Raw genomic sequence first — 18,213 nt, 5'->3', positions numbered from 1 at the left:
ATCCTGGGCATGTTAGAGTGCCTGGGAGTGGAGCTTCCTCTGGGTGTTGTGGGACTGGCTGCGGAACTTGTACCCAAGGTCTGCTCCTGATGAATTATTTTTTAAGAAACAGAATCTAACATCACATTACAAGTAAAATTCACAAAGATCAGGTAGAATTAAATCCAAGAAAGCAAAGCTGGCTCATTATTAGAAAATATGTCTACACCATATTATTAATTGGTCTCAGGAAAAATAATTTTAGAATTATCTTCATATGTGCTGGGACATCTTTTTGTTGAAATTCACCATTTGTTTCTCTAAAATGTTACAGGAAAATGGACTTAACAGATAGTTTCCTAACATGATTTCATAGGCATGTGAATATATAATATCTTATCTCTCTCTCTATGCCTGTATCTTTATGTTAAAATAGTAAGGCTAAGTTGGGAACTGCTACAAGTGTTTTTATACCCAGGGTAGATGCTCAGGGTTTCTGCTGCTATTCAGTAAGTCAGTGGCCAGGGTAAGTACTGCCGTTAGGATGAAGGGGTTGACTTAGGAGCCACACCTAAAGAAAGCAGCAAGCCCGCCTTGATGGTAGGTTAGCAAACCCAAGAAACCAAAAGAAACAATAAAACCAAACACAACGGTAAAATTCAAGGTGACAGGATTAACTATATTTAGGAAAGGGACTTGTTTTTGTTTGCTGGAGACGTGGTCTTGCTATGTAGCCTGAACCAGCCTTGAAGACAAACCTCCTGTCTCAGTGTCATGAGCCCACTATGCTAAGACATGGATTTCCACAATTCATAATTCACCCAATGACAATATGAGTCAGGGTAGAGTTAGAGTAGGATGAAGCCTGGTCTTAACTCTCAGCCACTTAAGTGCTGTGATGGCAGGCTTAGAGCTACTGTGCGTAGAGACAAAAAGACATGTTTCGACAGATGAAAAAAACCCAAAACATCTCTTGTTCTTGAACAGTACAGCATTTTAAAGCCGCATTTACTGTTTCTTATAAATACAGTATATTAGTAAAAATTCCAACAAGCTATTTACAAGAAATTAGACAGGGTTTCTCTTTGTAGTCCTGGCTGTCCTTCAACTGTCTTTGTTGACCAAGCTGTCCTTGAACTCACAGAGATTTGCCTTCCCTTGCCTCCCAAATGCTGGGATCAAAGGCGTGCTCCACAAAAGCCTGCCTCAGGAGGGAGTTTTACATCTCACTTTTGGAAAGAAAATGGAAGGTCACCTTGCTCACCTTGCAGCTGCTGACCTTCAAGTGTTTCAGACTCAGAGGAATGTGCTGATGTGGCATGTTTTGGGGCAATATGCATGAACCTCCTCAGTTTGTTTAGTTTTAGTCATTAGTAGATACGTCTAGCTGCTTCTGTCTTTTGGCTCTTGTGAGTAATGTTGACTGGAGTCTGGGTGAACAGAGACCAGCCCTAACTTCAGGAACCATTGTCTTTTCTGACAATGTTGGCCTTCCTTGCACATGCTGACATCAAGCTTTTGAGACAGGGTCTTAGCTCAGGGTGCCTCAGATTTGCAGTCCTCCTGCATCCACTTCTCAGGTGTTGAGATCATAGGTATGTATCAATACACTAGCTGTGGTAACATTTTTTTTCTCCCCAAACAAGGCTACAATTTTTATTATTTTATTTTATTGCTTACAGATTTTTTGATGTTCCATGCTTTACTTTTTATTTTCACCTCTGTCATGGCATACATGTGGAGGTCAGAGGACAACATGCAGAAATCTGTTCTCTCCTTTTATCCAGTGGGTTCTGGGCATTGAACTGAGATCACCGCTTGGTGGCAAGCACCTTTACCATCTTGCTAACCATGCTCCATCACTTTACTAGGCAATTTCTAGTATAATCATAAAGGCAGAATGATTATGCAAAGAAGAAAACAGAAAAAATCTATAGTGAACAGAAAATTTAATGCATTTAAGAGATGAGGATGAATGTTTCCTTTTAGGAACTTGTTCTGATTTAAGAAATGTCAAACCTTATCTGTCCTCTTAGCCACAGGGAAAAGAGCAGAATTATCTTAGGGCTTATCACTGTAGGGCTTTACTTCAGCCCATTGGGAAGTGAGTTTTTTTTTTCTTTTTCTTTTTTAATTCATTTTTCTAAAAAATATACCATTCATTCCAATTACAGCCCTTCCCCTCTCCTTCCAGTACCATGCTTACAAGTCCCTCCCTCTATTACCCCCTCCCCTTCTCCTCAGAGAAGAGGAAGCCCTACTCTGAGACCACCCCACCCCTGGGGCATCTAGTCCCAGCAGAACTAAGCACATCCTTTCCCACTGAGGCCCCACAAGACAGTTCAGGTAGGGGAAGGGGATCCAATGACAGGCAACAGCATCAGAGACTCTGTTGGTAGAGTTTTGAAAGGCGTTAACGGTCATAGGGTAAGGGTTAGGAGGTTGCAAGTTGCTCTTCCTGTTGCAGCCCAGGGAACTGAGAACACTGTCATCCCGTGATTTCAAGTTCTCTGAGAGTGTGGGTAGCTCTGGGGACACTTGCTTCTACCATCTTTATATTTGGATAGCAGAAATATTCCTCCACTCATTTTGACCCATCTTTCCTTACTCATAAGTGAACTTCTATTCTTTTCTTCCATTTGCAGATACAATCATTGGTTTGATGGAATGGCTTTACTTCACCAGTTCAGAATGGAGAGGGGCACAGTGACATACAAGAGCAAGTTTCTACAGAGTGATACGTACAAGGCCAACAGTGCTGGAGATAGAATTGTGATCTCAGAATTTGGCACACTGGCCCTTCCTGACCCGTGCAGGAGCATCTTTGAACGTTTCATGTCAAGATTTGTGCCACCCAGTAAGCAGCCCTTAAAGTGACTGTTCTTTAGATCAGTATTTATACAAACAGAAGTCTTGAAAAAATATACATTTTAAAAAATATATTTTTATTTATGTCTATGTGTCTGTGATGGGTGTCCATGAAGGCCAGAAGAGGGCGTTGAATCCCATGGAGCTGGTGTTACAGATGGCTGTGAGCTGCTGTAGGTGGATGCTAGGAACTGAATTCCCATCTCTGGAAGAGCAATATGTGCTCTTAAGTTTTGAGATGTTTCTCCAGCCCTTGAAAAATACACAGTGTGTGTGTGTGTTTGTGTGTGTGTGTGTTCATGTGAAGGGGGATAGACACTGGAATTTTCTCTGTCTGCTACCTGGTTTCAGCTATGACTGACAACACCAACGTCAACTTTGTACAGTACAAGGGTGACTACTACATGAGCACGGAGACCAATTTTATGAATAAAGTGGACATTGAAACGCTGGAAAGGACAGAAAAGGTAATGTGTAGGCCCAAAGTGCATAAAATAGACCCCACTTTTCTTTCTATTCAGAGTACTTTGTAGACTCTAGACAGCTGAAGGAGTCAGAGGCTCACCCCCATCAAACAAAGGCATCCATTAACTTAGGTCACTGGCACCCTCTGCCAGGACTGGAATGGGTTGTGGGGTTGGTTTTTTTTTTTTTTTTTTTTTTTTAAAGATAATCTCAAATACCTACCTTAGTTTTAACTTCACAAGGACCGGGTGCAAGGAAACTAGCTCTGACAGGCTTACAATCTTCCTAGGCACAGAGACTGTCAGACTAGAGGTTGTATAGACCGATGTTGCCTCGAAACATTAATTAATAACATTTAAGGACAATTTTGTTTTTGATACAGTATCTGTAGTTCAGCTTGCCTTGGAATTTACCATGTACTTTAGGCTGGCTTTGAACTTGTGATCCTCCTGCCTCAGTCTCCCAAGTGCTAGGATTACAGACAGGTATGCCTGCCCCACCACCTCAGTGTAAAATGTTAATTTTATTTTTGATTTTAATTGTTATGCTTATTTTTAACTTTGCTGTGATATTAGATAAATCCATACAGATATTTTTTTTGGTGGTGGTGGTTGTGGCACTGCTGGGTTTTTTTGTTTTTTTTTTTTTTTTTTTTTTTTTTTTTTTTTTGCTGCCCCCCGCCCCCTCATCCCTCTCGGCACTGCTGGTTTTTATTGTTTTGATTTTCATCTGTTTCTTTTTCTTTGTAGGAAAGATGACTTAGATTTCTTGGAGGTCTCTCAGATCATATTTCAACATAGACGGCATGCTTCTGTGATCTATGCTGCTTTATGCTCTTAAAGATCTAGTGTGTTATCATTTACAATTCTCATGTGGTCTTAAACATGCAGGTGGACTGGAGCAAATTCGTTGCTGTGAATGGGGCGACTGCGCACCCTCACTACGACCCAGATGGAACGGCATACAATATGGGAAACACCTATGGACCGAGAGGTGAGGTGAAGGTGGAGGTGTTTTTAGATATAACTAGGAGTGAACTGCTTCCCCAAGCTCCATTATATTTAAAGTAGAAGTTTGGAGGCATCAGAAAGCAGCCTCCAAAGAGGCATTACTGGAGATAAAATATACAGTTTATCATTGAGTCTGTGTTCTGTGGTCCTTTTGTACTTATGCCTAACAGAACTGATTTCCTATGACTTTTTCAGTGTTAACTTACATCCATTATGATTTGGGGTGTACATTGGAGGCATGTTTAGCACATATCTCTTGAATATGAACGTTAAAGACACACTATATTGTAGAAGCGAGAAATGTAAAATGCTACAGGAAAGACATATATTGGGAAGGTTACACAGGAGAAACTAACTACAGACTAAATCGAGCTCACTAGCTGGATGGCATTCAACAACTCTACACCATATCACTTTTGCCGATCATCTACACACTCCCAAAACTACTACCCATCTGCTGCCGAGCGTTGCGGTAGCTAACAATTACAGCTAATGTTTATTCAGTACCTAAGATGGGCTAGGGATAAGCAGATTTCTCTGTGTTTTCTTCTTTGATCTATACACACCCACTTTCAAAAGCCCTGTATCACCCCTGCTTTACAGATGAGGCCACTGAACTCCCAGGATGTCTAAGTCATTTGCTTGAGCCAGGTTTCATGTCTCTGAAGCTAGACCTGAAACCAGGCCTGAGTTTACACACAAAGGCTTGCCATGAGTCACTCTATTAGACCATTTTATTAGTTTTACATCACCAAGTCCAGAAGGCTCTGTTGATATATTTGACATCCAGTCTCCACCCAGTGACTATTTCTTCCTCCACTTGCTCAGGGCTTTGAAACTTATACACCCACTCTCTTAGGGAAGGCAAATTTGGGTTTCTGTATTTGAGAACATGTATTTTTGAACAAGAGTGTGTTGGCTGGGGGTATTAGATATTTAGGACTGTCTATCTTGCCTAGTAGTCGGACTGTTGTCTCCAGTCAATGAAACCTGTGCTATGGTTGTGTTACAGCTTTGGTGAGTAGTTAGTTGGCTTTGCGGATTGCTCTTCTGTACATCTATACCTACACATATGAATGCCACAGTTTTAGTTTTTATTAACTTAGGTACAGATAAGATGTCCCTAATGCTCTTCACCCAGCTTGTTTTCTTTACTTTCAGATGAGGATTCTTTTCTTTCTTTCTTTTTTTTTAAAAAGATTTATTTATTACTATATGTAAGTACACTGTAGCTGTCTTCAGACACACCAGAAGAGGGCGTCAGATCTCATTATGGGTGGTTGTGAGCCACCATGTCGTTGCTGGGATTTGAACTCAGAACCTTTGGAAGAGCACTCAGTGCTCTTGACCGCTGAGCCATCTCTCCAGCCCCGAGGATTGATTCTTGAAAACTGTTTCAGGAAACAGCAGAGATCCTCCTTGGCAAAATAGTTCAATTGGGTAGAGTGGCTCAGTAGAGTTTGTGTTTGTTTTGTTCCATCCATCAGTGTTTGATCATTAAAAAAAATCCACTTCTTATTAACTCTATTAACCAGTTTATTTTGAAACTTATTTATTTTATGAAAAATGCCATTTTTAGTTACATATTTAAAAAAAGGCACTAGATCCCCAGTCTCAACCTAATACATCTAGGGATCATCTAGAATGCTTGCTGTCAGGGTGGATCACTGGGCTCCATTCATCTGTAGGAATTCTGGTTTAGCAGAACTGATAAGAGGCTGAGAATCTTTACTGTGGACCCCAGAGGATCTTGGTACACAAAGCCTCTGGATCTCACTGAAAAACCCAGGCACCAAGCATGACTGCCAGGCTTGTTACTCTACCTCAGCTCTTGGTTCATATAAAGTCCTGGAGACTGCAGATCACATTCAAGTGCTGAGCAAGGCAGGGATACCTCAGGCTCCTCAGTGTATTAGGTGATTCTCTAGTATAATGCCTTCGAGATGCCTTCAGAGCCTTGTAGTTAGAATAATTCAGTGACTAAGTGTTTACATTCAGTGAATTGGGTAATTCAATTGCCAACTCTGGGATTCTAACCAATGCTTGACATGCTTCTCTTTTCTTATTTGATTATCTGGTTCAGTGAGAAGGTTTTGAACTGGAACTCAATGTGTATGTAGGTGTAAGCATGAATGATGAATGTCTGGGATACATCTGGGAAGTATAATAATTCTGATTGTAATTTTAAAATACTTGCAATTTATTTCTACTTTTAAGAACTTTAAAAACTGTAGAGAGAGGACTAAGAAATAAATGTGCAAATAATAACAAAGTTTTAGCCTTTTCAGTTATTTTAAGATCCTCTTTACAAATTAGCAAGAATTCTTTGAACTTTTTATCAGTGATTTTTTAATCCTTCAAATATATGCTCTTCACATCAATCTATCACCGTTCTCTCTGTCACTTTGCAAGACATGATGTTTCCTATGTACATAGTTGTCTCTCAAAACCTGCCTATATCTCCACCCTGAGATTTGCAGTATTTTGTACCTATTGCTCACTCATCCTGTGTTTTTACCAGGATGTCAACTGGCATTACAAAACCAAACCTTTGATCATTTCTGCTAAACTCTCTCAAAATGAGTCTTTCCCATTTCAGTTGATGGCAACTCTATTTTTCTAATTGCTAATGGCAATTTGGAGTCATTCTTCATGTTTCTCTCTTTTATCTTCATCCAGTTAATCAAAAGATTCATCTCAGCAATGCCCTCAAAATACCTTCAAAATCCAGCACCTCACATCATCCCTCCGTGGCTACCTCACACCATCACTGCATGGCCTCCTCACGCCATCACTGTGTGGCCACCTCACATCACCTCTTCATGGCTACCTCACACCATCGCTGCATGGCCTTCTCATGCCATCACTGTATGGCAACTTCACATCACCCCTCCATGGCTACCTCACACCATCGCTGCATGGCCTCCTCACGCCATCACTGCATAACATTTTCCCCAGATACTCTCAAGTTTCTTTCTCGCCTTCTTCAGGTCTACTTGACTGCCATCACATGCTTAGTAATGGTAAACAGGAGTGCCCGCCCAGATGCAGCCACTCCAGTCCCCAGCTAGCTTGTTTTACATTATAGTTCACATCGCCATCAGATGCATATTTTGCTTGTATGTTTTATTAGAATTTGAATTTTAGAGATGAATAGGTTTTATCTGCTCTGTGTACTGCTCTAAACACGAGTTTGGGATATAGTGTTTAGAGTACTTACATCAGTGTTTGGATTGGTGACCAGTAAATGACCACAAAATAAATGAACCAAGAAAAAAAATGCTGGTTATTTTGTTCCTCAAGAACAAGGGTGATTGTGAAATTCCATGTTATGCAAGTTCATCATATCTTACACTGCAAATTATAATACCAGGAAGATAATTCAGTACCATTTAAATATCTATTCACTGAGTAGCTACATAAACACAAGCTATGTGTTAACTCATCAATAACTACAGCATGCCCACTAAACATTGAGCCCTTGCAAGAGCAAGGGTTATCCTTCATTCTAGAATGTAAATAAAAATTGTAAAGGAAGAATTTTCTCTTGGCCAGGTTCTTGCTATAACATTATTCGTGTTCCTCCAAATAAGAAAGAGCCCAGAGAGACGGTTCACGGGGCGCAGGTGCTGTGTTCTATTGCTTCCACTGAGAAAATGAAGCCTTCCTACTACCATAGCTTTGGTGAGTCTATAGATGAGGGCAGTCGCACTGGGCTCTGCCTTAATGTGGCTGTGTCAGGAAGATTCATTTTGACAAGTATCATCTTCATAATTTATAAGAGTATTATGATAATGAGGCACAGATTGCATTATTATCAGTTAAGTTATTCTATTTAGTCATATACTCCGTATATGGTAGCCTGCAGGTGGCTTGAAGAGACACTGCTACTTAATATAAGTAGTTACTAGAAATGTTTTAGTCAATGTTAAAGTCCTAAAATAATAGTCACACATGAAAAGATTTTGACTATTTCATGTGTGTGTGTGTGTGTGTGTGTGTGTATGGTGGGGGGTTATATTCTGCATGGATTGTTTCAGCCTTTAAAAATAATGTTTTGTTAACTTTTGAGATGTTCTAGCCTTTATTCAGAACATCTACTTTATGTATTATAAATTGTAATAGCCAAAATATTCCTGGGTCCTTATTCCCAGTGTGAACAGGAAAAGGATTAGGGAATAAATACACTGAGCATAAATAACACTAATATTGTGCTGCCTACTCTTATTCTTAAACCCAAATAATTTAAAATGGAAAAAAAATGTGCATCTAAGAACCCAAGTGTTCTTAGCAGTTCTCTTTTCTATATAGAAACAGGAAATATGTCCAGTTGAGCTGGGAAAGAGCAAGGTATTGCTGGCTAGTGTCTGCTCGGGTCGGCAGTAACATGCGCACAGTCATTCAGATGGGTCCCCTTCCGGCTACTTTTCAACTCGCTCTAGTTTGCCAAGTGACAATTTATTGTTTCCTGAAACCTTTTAGGAATGACAAAAAACTACATAATCTTTGTCGAACAGCCTCTAAAGATGAAGCTGTGGAACATTATCACTTCTAAAATCCGGGGAAAGCCCTTTGCTGATGGGATAAGCTGGGAGCCCCAATATAAAACGCGGTTTCACGTGGTGGATAAACACACTGGACAGGCTGAGTATCTGAACATATTTATAACAAAAATGTTGCCCCCGGAGCTGAATTTCCATGGGGCTGATTTTTCACCTTCTCTAGGCACTATTTTTAAAGATGTTTCTAATTAAGGGTGTTATTTTCTACTGCTGTTTGGGGCTGGCTGCTTATTAATTAGCACAGTGGACGTTGGGGTGAAACTATGGGGGTTGTTTTTCAATGGATTGAATTAGAAGGACACAGGAAGCTCTCTCAGCACAGGGAGAGTAATCATGCAGAGGGGTGTGGTTTATGCAGAGTCCTTCTAACACTTCTGCAACCACACTTTAAGGCTTAAAATACCTGCTTCTGGGACTTCTTGGTGTGCCAGTACCATAACCCACTGAAGTCCACGAACGTCTGCTGGATATCTTTTCTTATTCCCATTGTATTAGCATCATTGCATTTGTCTATGTTTATCTCTAAGGGGATAGACTTCTAAATTTAACTTACTCCAATTTCATTACAAAATTATTTGAATAATGAATGCACTTTTCAATTAGTTACTTAATTTATAATAAGCATCATAAGTAACAGTGTTTTCTATTAATCTTGTAATTAGTCTAAGATCTATTTATCCTGTAAAACATTAGACTGCATTTCAAGAGGGTTTTAAAATTAGTCACAACAAGATTGGTTTGTGTCGAACAGCCTCAGTTCACGGATTGACGTGAAGTGAGATGACTTAAGCAAGCAATGCTTAATCAGAGTATGCTTGCGTTTATAGTCTGATTTTTCTTCCTTCATACCTTCTGACCATGGCATATAAGTGGGATATGTATCCCTGACCACGGCATGCAGACAGGGGTGCATATCCCTGACGTTGGCACACAGGCTGGGGTGCATATCCCTGACGTTGGCACACAGGCTGGGGTGCATATCCCTGATCATGGCATGCAGGCTAGGGTGCATATCCCTGACCACCGCACACAGACGGGTGCATATCCCTGATCTTGGCATGCAGGCTGGGGTGCATATCCCTGATCTTGGCATGCGGGCTGGGGTGCATATCCCTGATCATGGCATGCAGGCTGGGGTGCATATCCCTGATCTTGGCATGCAGGCTGGGGTGCATATCCCTGACCACGGCATGCAGGCTGGGGTGCATATCCCTGATCATGGCATGTGGTAGGGGTATGTGTATTCTGATATTTCTTCCTTTATCTGCACTGACAATGGCTTGTAAGTGGGGTGCATATCCTCCTAACTTGAGCTTTGCAGCTTTATTTCTGAAAGGGGACAGAAAGGAGGGGAGGGGAAGGGAAAGGAAGGAGGACTGAGTGTGTCCCTGCGATGTCTGTGTGGCCTGCAGCTCCTCCCAGGAGTGTACTACAGCACGCCCTTTTTAACGTTTCATCAAATCAATGCCTTTGAGGACCAGGGCTGTATTGTGATCGATCTGTGCTGCCAGGATGATGGGAGAAGCCTAGACATTTACCAACTACAGAATCTCAGGAAGGCCGGAGAAGGGCTTGATCAGGTAAACGTCTTGAACGCCTCTGCCTTCCAAGTGCTGGGATTAAAGGTCCCCATGCCAGGTGTTAAGGTTTTATTTTTAAGGATGTTGCTTGCTGTATATTAATTAATGGACCGTTATAGAGCAGTATAAACTTAGGTTTTAACAGCAGCAACAACAAAACAAGCAGGAAGCATGGAGCATTTCCCCAGGTGCTTCTCTTCCCTAGTTTCCCCAACATCATTATTTAAATTTTTGTCTTATCTATTGTTATTGTATGCATGTATATGTGTGTGGGGTGTGTGAGCCGGGAATTGAACTCAGGCTGTCTGGCTTGTGCAGTAAACCCTTTTACCCTTTGAACCACATTCTCAGCAGCCCAATATTGACTTCTTACAGTGCTGTAAAACATTTGCCATAGTTGATGAGCTAGTACTGATCCATTATTACCAATTAGAGTGCATAGTTCTTAGGGCTTGCTTTGTGTTAAATAGTCAATCAGATGTCTCTCTAGTTCTGTTTCACAAACTCTGTAGTCCAGACTGTCCTTGAACATGCAGCATTTTCCTTCTTTAATCTCTCTCTCTCTTTCTTTTAATTTTTTTTTGTTTTATTTATTAAGTACATTGTGGGTGTCTTCAGACACACCAGAAGAGGGCATCAGATCGCATTACAGATGATTGTGAGCCACCATGTGGTTGCTGGGAATTGAACTTAGCACCTCTGGAAGAGCGGTCAGTGCTCTTAACCTCTGAGCCATCTCTCCAGCCCTCCTCCTTGATCTCTTGAGTGATGGGATTATAGCTGTGCCCAGCTTAGACTGACTCCCTCTCTCCCTCCTTCCTTCCTTCCTTTCTTCTTCCTTCCCTCCTTCCTTTCTCCCTCCCTTCCTCCCTTCCTTCCTAGTAGTATGCATTTATGGTTTCTTCATGTCTTTTGGATCTTGATAGTTGTTTATTATTATTGTTGTTGTTGTTATTATTATTATTATTATTATTATTATTAAGCAATAATGTCTTGTGTGGTTAACTAGTTAACTATGACAAAAGTTATCACAGACATTTGTGTGCAGATTGCATGTAAACATAAGTTATCAATAGATGTCTCCTTTAGACAGGTTTCATGAAGTGCAGGTTAGCCTTGGACTCATTGTATAGCTAAGACTGGCCTTGAACCCTGGTCCTATTGCCTCTGTCTTCCAAGTTTTGGGATTGCTATGGCCATGTGCCAATATATCCAGCCCTAGATTTTTTTTAAATATATATTTTGTTAGATTAGGAGAGTTTTCTTTTTATTTCTATATTACTAAGAATATTGGTCAGGAATAGATATAAGACTTCTTATTTTTTCTCACTATTGAGGGTATCACATGGCCTTTATCCCTTATTTTATTAGTATAATGAAGTACACTGATTCCTTCTTTTAAAAAGTGTTTAAACTAGGTATGATGGCATGATGACAGATGCCTTTAATCCCAGCCCTTGGCAGGTTCCAGGCCAGCTGAAGATACATAGTGAGACCCTGTCTTAAAAGAAAAAAAAAAAACAAATTTAAACTGGTCTTAGTGATACAGGCCTGTAATCTCAGCTACTTTAGAGGCTGAAGCAAAAAGATCACAATTCCTGGGAATTCATCTGTCTCTGCAGAAGCTGGGGCATGATAGGTGTGGTATGCAAACATCTAACCCTGGCTTTATATGGATTCTGGGATTCCAGACTCAGGCCTGAATTCTTGCAAGGCAGTGCCCTTACCCACTGAACCACTGTGCTGGCCTCAAGACTTTTTCTTTTTTTTTTTTAATTATTAAAAGTACAACTACCACAATGGGTGTGGAGTGGTGGTTGTGGTTTTGATTTACATTTCTCAAATGACTAATGGCTTTGAGCTTCTTGTTGGGCCCTTGGGAAAGAGTTGCCTGTAACATCTGCTTATCTGTGGCTTTTCTTTCCCTCCTAAACCTCCACCTCATTGTCTTTCATGATCTCTCTAGGTCATCTTTGACTCCAAACACCTATTGGAGGCATTTTATTCAGATTTCTTCTTATTTATTTATTTATTTATCTTCTTCTCTGATTCACATCACCTGACCCAACCTTTTATCAACATTGGTTTGGTTTGGTTTTGTTTAGCTAAGGTCTTACAAAAGAAAACAATGTTGATAAAAGCTAATTTTTAAAGAGCCAATCAATCCTCTGCACATGTGAGGAACTAGTCATGACCTGTTATATTCCTGGCAAGTTCAAGACCTGGCTGTTCAGAATCTTACTGGGGATCAGGCATGTAGGCATCCAGGCCTACATAGCCAACTGCAGGTACATGTTAATCTTTTTTCTTTTTCACTGAAGCTCTGGGCCTTGTACTAGCTAGGCAAGCACTGAACCATTTATATCCTTAGCATACAGGTATCCTTTTCAAATCGTATCATTATCATTACTGATTCACTGTGTCATCCAAGGCCTCGCCTACCCTTATCAGATACAACAGCCTAAGAAGAAGTCTATCTCTAGGAGCCAGCTAAGGGTTAGTCTTGAAAACTGGCCTTGCTCAAGAATGTGTGGGGTTTGAGCAATCTTAGTCTGCTAAGCTGGCTCTTTTCTGAACCAGTGAACATGAAAAAGGGGACCTTCTTTGCTACCGTCTAGTCCTTTGGCCATTTAATCATTTGCTTATTTGATACTAATTAATAAATACTTAATTTTATAGTTAGGATCCTACCACTAGAATCTAAATTTTATGTATAGTATCTAAACAATACTTAGCCTACAGAAGGCATTCAATAAATATTTATTGAATGTATGAATTGGAATTATTTGCACAATCCTAGTAGTGATTGAATTTAAGTTATTATTTATCATCCTAAGGATGACCCTCCCCCCATCTGTTTATTTCTCTGTTCTGAATAGGTCTATGAGTCGAAGGCAAAGTCTTTCCCTCGAAGATTTGTCTTGCCCTTAGATGTTGGTGCGGATGCCCCCAAGGGAGAGAACCTCAGCTCCCTGTCCTATTCTTCAGCCAGTGCTGTGAAACAGGGTGATGGAGAGGTAAGCTCCCGGTGGACATCAGACTGAGGTTGGATTTTAGTGACCTCACCTTATTCTTTGGCTGCCCTCCAAAGGCTCGGTGCCTTGCAGGTTTCATAACATTTGGCTGAGCTTGGGTAAAGCCCTGGAAAGTGGCTTGCACAAGAGCCACAGAAACTGGGTAGGATGGACACCATGGTTGATTGTACTTCCTGTGTCTTGAGTCAGATCTCTGCAGCTTGCCAGTGGTTGAGGAGTGTGAGAGCTTTTCAGATTGACCCGACCATCCCTACTGGTCACTGGGGACACTGCTTTTCCCATGAGAATGTCACTGTGCAGCTATGCCTTGCTTTAGCAGAACAAGGAAGCCCTCTACCTCCTGTATGATTTGGGATCTTAGTCACACCACCAGGCAACATCATTACATGGACACTCACCATAGAAAGGGGAACAATAAGAACAATGACATAGAACTTTAGTTCTCAAATCCAGCCACAACTTACAGAGTAGCGCACCGTATGCTAAAGAAATGAAAGAGAATTGAAAGAAAATAAAGAGAATTAGGCAGCTACTCTATATATCCTTTGGGGATCTCTCTTAGATCTGGTGCTCTCCTGAAAATCTACACCACGAGGACCTGGAAGAGGAAGGGGGAATTGAATTTCCTCAGATCAACTATGGCCAATTCAATGGCAAAAAGTATAGTTTCTTTTATGGCTGCGGTTTTCGACATTTGATGGGGGATTCTCTGATTAAGGTTGACGTGGTGAACAAGACACTAAAGGTAAGGAAATCTCTTCTCTCTCATTTTTTCCTGACCTGTTTTGCCCTTTGAATCAATTTCTGTTTTGTTTAAAGTAGTTCTGCAGATGTATTATTTTTTTTCAAAAATTTTAATATCTATTAAGTTTATGTATGTGTATGTATGTGTGTGTGTGTGTGTGTGTGTGTGTGTGTGTGTGTGTGTGTATGTGTGTGTGTGTACCTGAGGGTATTATGTGCACCATATGTGTACAGGAACCTGCAGGGGTTAGAAGAAGGCATTGGACCCTCTGGAGCTGGGGTTACAGGAAGTCCCAGGCTGCTATATGGGTGTTGGGAATCAAGCACAGGTCCTCTGGAAGAGCAACTGTGTTCTTACTACTGTGCCACCTCTACAGCCTGGTTCTTTGAGTTCTTTAATATTACAACAGCTCAGCTATTTTCATAAGTTCGAGAATCACAGATCATCTGAGCAAGGGGTTGATTTCCTGTGGGAAGTCTGAAGGAAAGCCAAATCTTGGAGAAATAATGGTAGAATTGATGTCATTTTTGGAGAAATGATGGGGTGAAGGTTGTAGTGGCCCCTATATATCAGGCTGGTAGAGGAATGGTCTTAGATGGTGAACTACAGGCAGCAGAGGTTTCTCCTACCTGTATTCAATGCCGTAAGCCTGGGTTTGTGTTTACTGTGGGAACATTCTGTTATGGCCCACTTTATTCTGTTAATGACAAACGCTATAGAATGCTTCTCAGTTTCTCCCAGCTTTCATCAGGTGTTTTGTGTGTTGGGGAAACTCACAGGTTTGGAGAGAGGAAGGCTTTTATCCCTCGGAGCCCGTTTTTGTTCCGGTGCCAGGGGCTGATGAGGAAGACTGTGGGGTTATTCTCTCTGTGGTGATCACTCCCAACCAGGTATGTTAATTTACCTGTCATTAGTCACAGAAGTGTCGCACCAGTTTATTAAAGTGTGATATGTAGTGATGCAGCCCATCATTTATTTTGATGTCTTATAGCATCTTCTCTGTCCTCTTCTCCTTTTTACTGGGTAACATCCCCTACTTTAAAAATAATAGCCATACTTTATCACATTTTAAAGACCTATTTGTAAAATCATAGCAACATGATGTCTTCATAGGAGTTTGTTATATACAACTTACTTTCATATATATTACAATAGTTATTAAAAATTGTGGGATACGGGCTGGCGAGACGGCTCAGCAGGTAAAAGCACTGACTGCTCCTCCAAAGGTCATGAGTTCGGATCCCAGCAACCACATGGTGGCTCGCAACCACCTGTAATGAGATCTGACGCCCTCTTCTGGTGCGTCTGAAGACAGCTTCAGTGAATTATGCCGGAGCGTGAGGGGCCGGCAGAGGTCCTGAGTTCAATTTCCAGCAGCCACACACATGATAGCTCACCGCCATCTATACAGCTACAGTGTACTCATATACATAAAATAAATAAAATAAATCTTTTAAAAAAATTGTGGGATACATGTGGAGTTTGTCACTTTAAGAAGTTGCAAGTGACTTGCATCTGATCTCATAGTGTTAAAGCCAGTATTTAAATCATCCGGCTTCTGGCCTGATGTTCATACCACTATCTGTGTTTCTAATTTTAGTGAACAGACCTAAAAAGAAGGCCAATATCATAAGTTCTAGCTAGTATCTCAATAATGCCAGTCACTGACTCATCTGGGCAATCTTACAGCAAAAGTGTTCATCTCAAGGCAAGCTTTGATCAATTATTAGTGGCACCTGGGTGTGGGGTTCTGCGCCCTTTAATGGTTTAGTTAAAAAAAAGTGCTGTGATCAATTAGTAATGGCTGCTAGAGGCTTATTCCATGCGCTTAGCACCCTAGTAATTAGGCCTGCACAAATCTCACTCTGACTTACAAAGCTGATCTTTGTCCAGCTTCTAAGTAACACAAAATGCAGGCATTTCTAATTTGGGAAGTAGAACTTCCACGTATTTTACAAGACTTGAAAGAGCTGAGTAAAAATATTGTTAGACTCAAAGCGGTCTTATGAGGAGGATTGTCACAGTCTTATTTCTTTGCCTTAGGGTGTGAACTTCCTCAATCATGGTGTTTTGGTCCAGTTCAGCAACTGGGCAAACATTTAGTGGGTTTGCAGATGAGGCTTTGCAGTAGGTTCCAGGAACAGATATGAACATAAGTAAGAAAACATGCTTCCTCCCTCAGCCAGTGGAGATGGATTTTCAAATGAAGAGGGAACTTTCACTGTTGTGTTCTTTTTCTAGAGTGAAAGCAACTTCCTCCTTGTCTTGGATGCCAAGAACTTCACGGAACTGGGGCGTGCAGAGGTACCCGTGCGGATGCCTTATGGGTTCCATGGCACATTTGTGTCTATCTGATGGCAGAAGCGCAAGGAAGACTAAGATAAGGCTTCGATGAGCGCACTCTAAGGAAAAGAGAAAATGGTGGATCTCACGCAAAAGCTGTTGTAGTTTGGACCTGACCCTGACCCTGATTCCTAAGGACTCATAGACCCGAATCCCATGGGCTCCTAGACCCTGACTCCCATGGGCTCCTAGATCCTGACCCTGGTGGGCTCATCTACCTTGACCACCACAGGCTCATATTTTAAATGCTTGTTCCCATCTTGTGGCACTACTTTGGGAGGCTGTGGAAACTTTTAGGGGTGATGCCTCACAGGCACCATGAACCAGCCTTTGAGGCCCCTGGTTCTCTTATGCCCTCTCTCTGCTTCCTGGTCCACTACTATGTGATCAGTCTTCATCCCATGCTCCCAGCCTTGCCACTGATGGGGTACTCCACCATGCCTCTCTACTATGGTAGACTGAATCCCCTCAGACCATGGCCAAGGGAATCTTTCCACCTTAAGTTGTTCTGTCAGTTTGAGTTTGGTTTGGTTTTGCAGCGGTGGTAAAAATAACTAATAACCCCCCTATGTATGGTTTTACATTTCTATTAAAATATAACTTGTGAGATAATTATGATCATGTGTTTTTAATACCATTTAAAAGGTCTATTTTATGTGTGTGAATGTTTTACCTGCATATATGTATGTGTACCACATGTATGGCTGGTGCCTGAGGAGGTCAGAATGGAGCATCAGATGCCCTGGAGCTACAGATGGTTGTGAGCCACTGTGTAAGTGCTGGGAACTGAACCCAGGACCTCTGTAAGAGAAACAAGCCTGAGCCTTTTTTCCAGCCCCTTTATACATATTTTAAAATATTTATGTATTTTGTGTGTGACTATGTGTGTGTGGAGGGGAGTTGTGTGTGCGCATGTGAGTACCATCACCCCTGGAGACCAATACAGGTGCTGGGAATCATGGTGCTCAGGTCCTCTGTAAGAGCAGTGTGCATGCTCTCAACTGCTGAGTGATCCCTTCAGTCCTGGGTCTATATTGTCTTTGACCTCTTTCTTGAAACCATCAGGCAAGCATTGGTATAGTATTTAAAGGTTTTGCAGAGCCGGGTAAGGTGGCACACACCTTTTTTAATCCAGGACTCCTGATGCAGAGGTAGGCAGATCTCTATGAGTTTAAGGCCAGGCTAGCCTGTTCTACATAGTGAGGTCCTGTATCCAAAATAAATAAATAATACAAAATTAAGTTTTAAAAATAATTTGTTCTTATTGCGCGTGTGTCCAGGTGCAGACAAGGGTGCTGGAGGGGGCCAGAGGACAACTTTCTACAGTAGGTCCTTTCCCTCTGCCTGGAAACTCCTGGGAATTCTCCCTTCTCGAGTTCCCATCTCCACAGCAGAGTGCTAGGATTAAAGCCTCTGTCATCAGGGCTGTGCAGTGAGCGCGTTTACCCATTGAACCACCTCACCTTCTCTGGAGAATATTTTGAGGATAATCTAACATTTATTGAATATTCTCACCTCTAGCTAAAAGAATAGACAGACAAGGGTTGGCAAGATGGCTCAGCAGGTAAAAGGTGCTTGCAATGCAAGCCTGGTAACGTGAGTTTTAGTCCCTGAAATCCATGTAAA

At 41.4% G+C, this 18,213-nt stretch overlaps 1 protein-coding gene across 1 annotated transcript in view; it reads left to right on the top strand.

The window, feature by feature from the left end:
• Positions 1-17,199, top strand: part of Bco2 (beta-carotene oxygenase 2) — a 26,947-nt gene extending 9,748 nt beyond the window's left edge. Inside the window, exons 3-12 of the mRNA XM_031344498.1 lie at positions 2,625-2,836; positions 3,199-3,314; positions 4,203-4,305; positions 7,878-8,006; positions 8,805-8,965; positions 10,297-10,464; positions 13,344-13,481; positions 14,062-14,244; positions 15,024-15,134; positions 16,486-17,199. Of these exons, the coding sequence (XP_031200358.1) occupies positions 2,625-2,836; positions 3,199-3,314; positions 4,203-4,305; positions 7,878-8,006; positions 8,805-8,965; positions 10,297-10,464; positions 13,344-13,481; positions 14,062-14,244; positions 15,024-15,134; positions 16,486-16,599 (1,435 nt within the window). The 3' untranslated portion in view covers positions 16,600-17,199. The remainder of the gene's footprint in view (positions 1-2,624; positions 2,837-3,198; positions 3,315-4,202; positions 4,306-7,877; positions 8,007-8,804; positions 8,966-10,296; positions 10,465-13,343; positions 13,482-14,061; positions 14,245-15,023; positions 15,135-16,485) is intronic.
• Positions 17,200-18,213: the final 1,014 nt, after the last annotated feature.

Source organism: Mastomys coucha, unplaced genomic scaffold, assembly GCF_008632895.1.
Source record: "Mastomys coucha isolate ucsf_1 unplaced genomic scaffold, UCSF_Mcou_1 pScaffold23, whole genome shotgun sequence".
Lineage (NCBI taxonomy): Eukaryota > Metazoa > Chordata > Mammalia > Rodentia > Muridae > Mastomys > Mastomys coucha.
The sequence above is the reverse complement of the archived record's forward strand: the minus strand, read 5'-3'. Positions and strand labels throughout refer to the sequence as shown.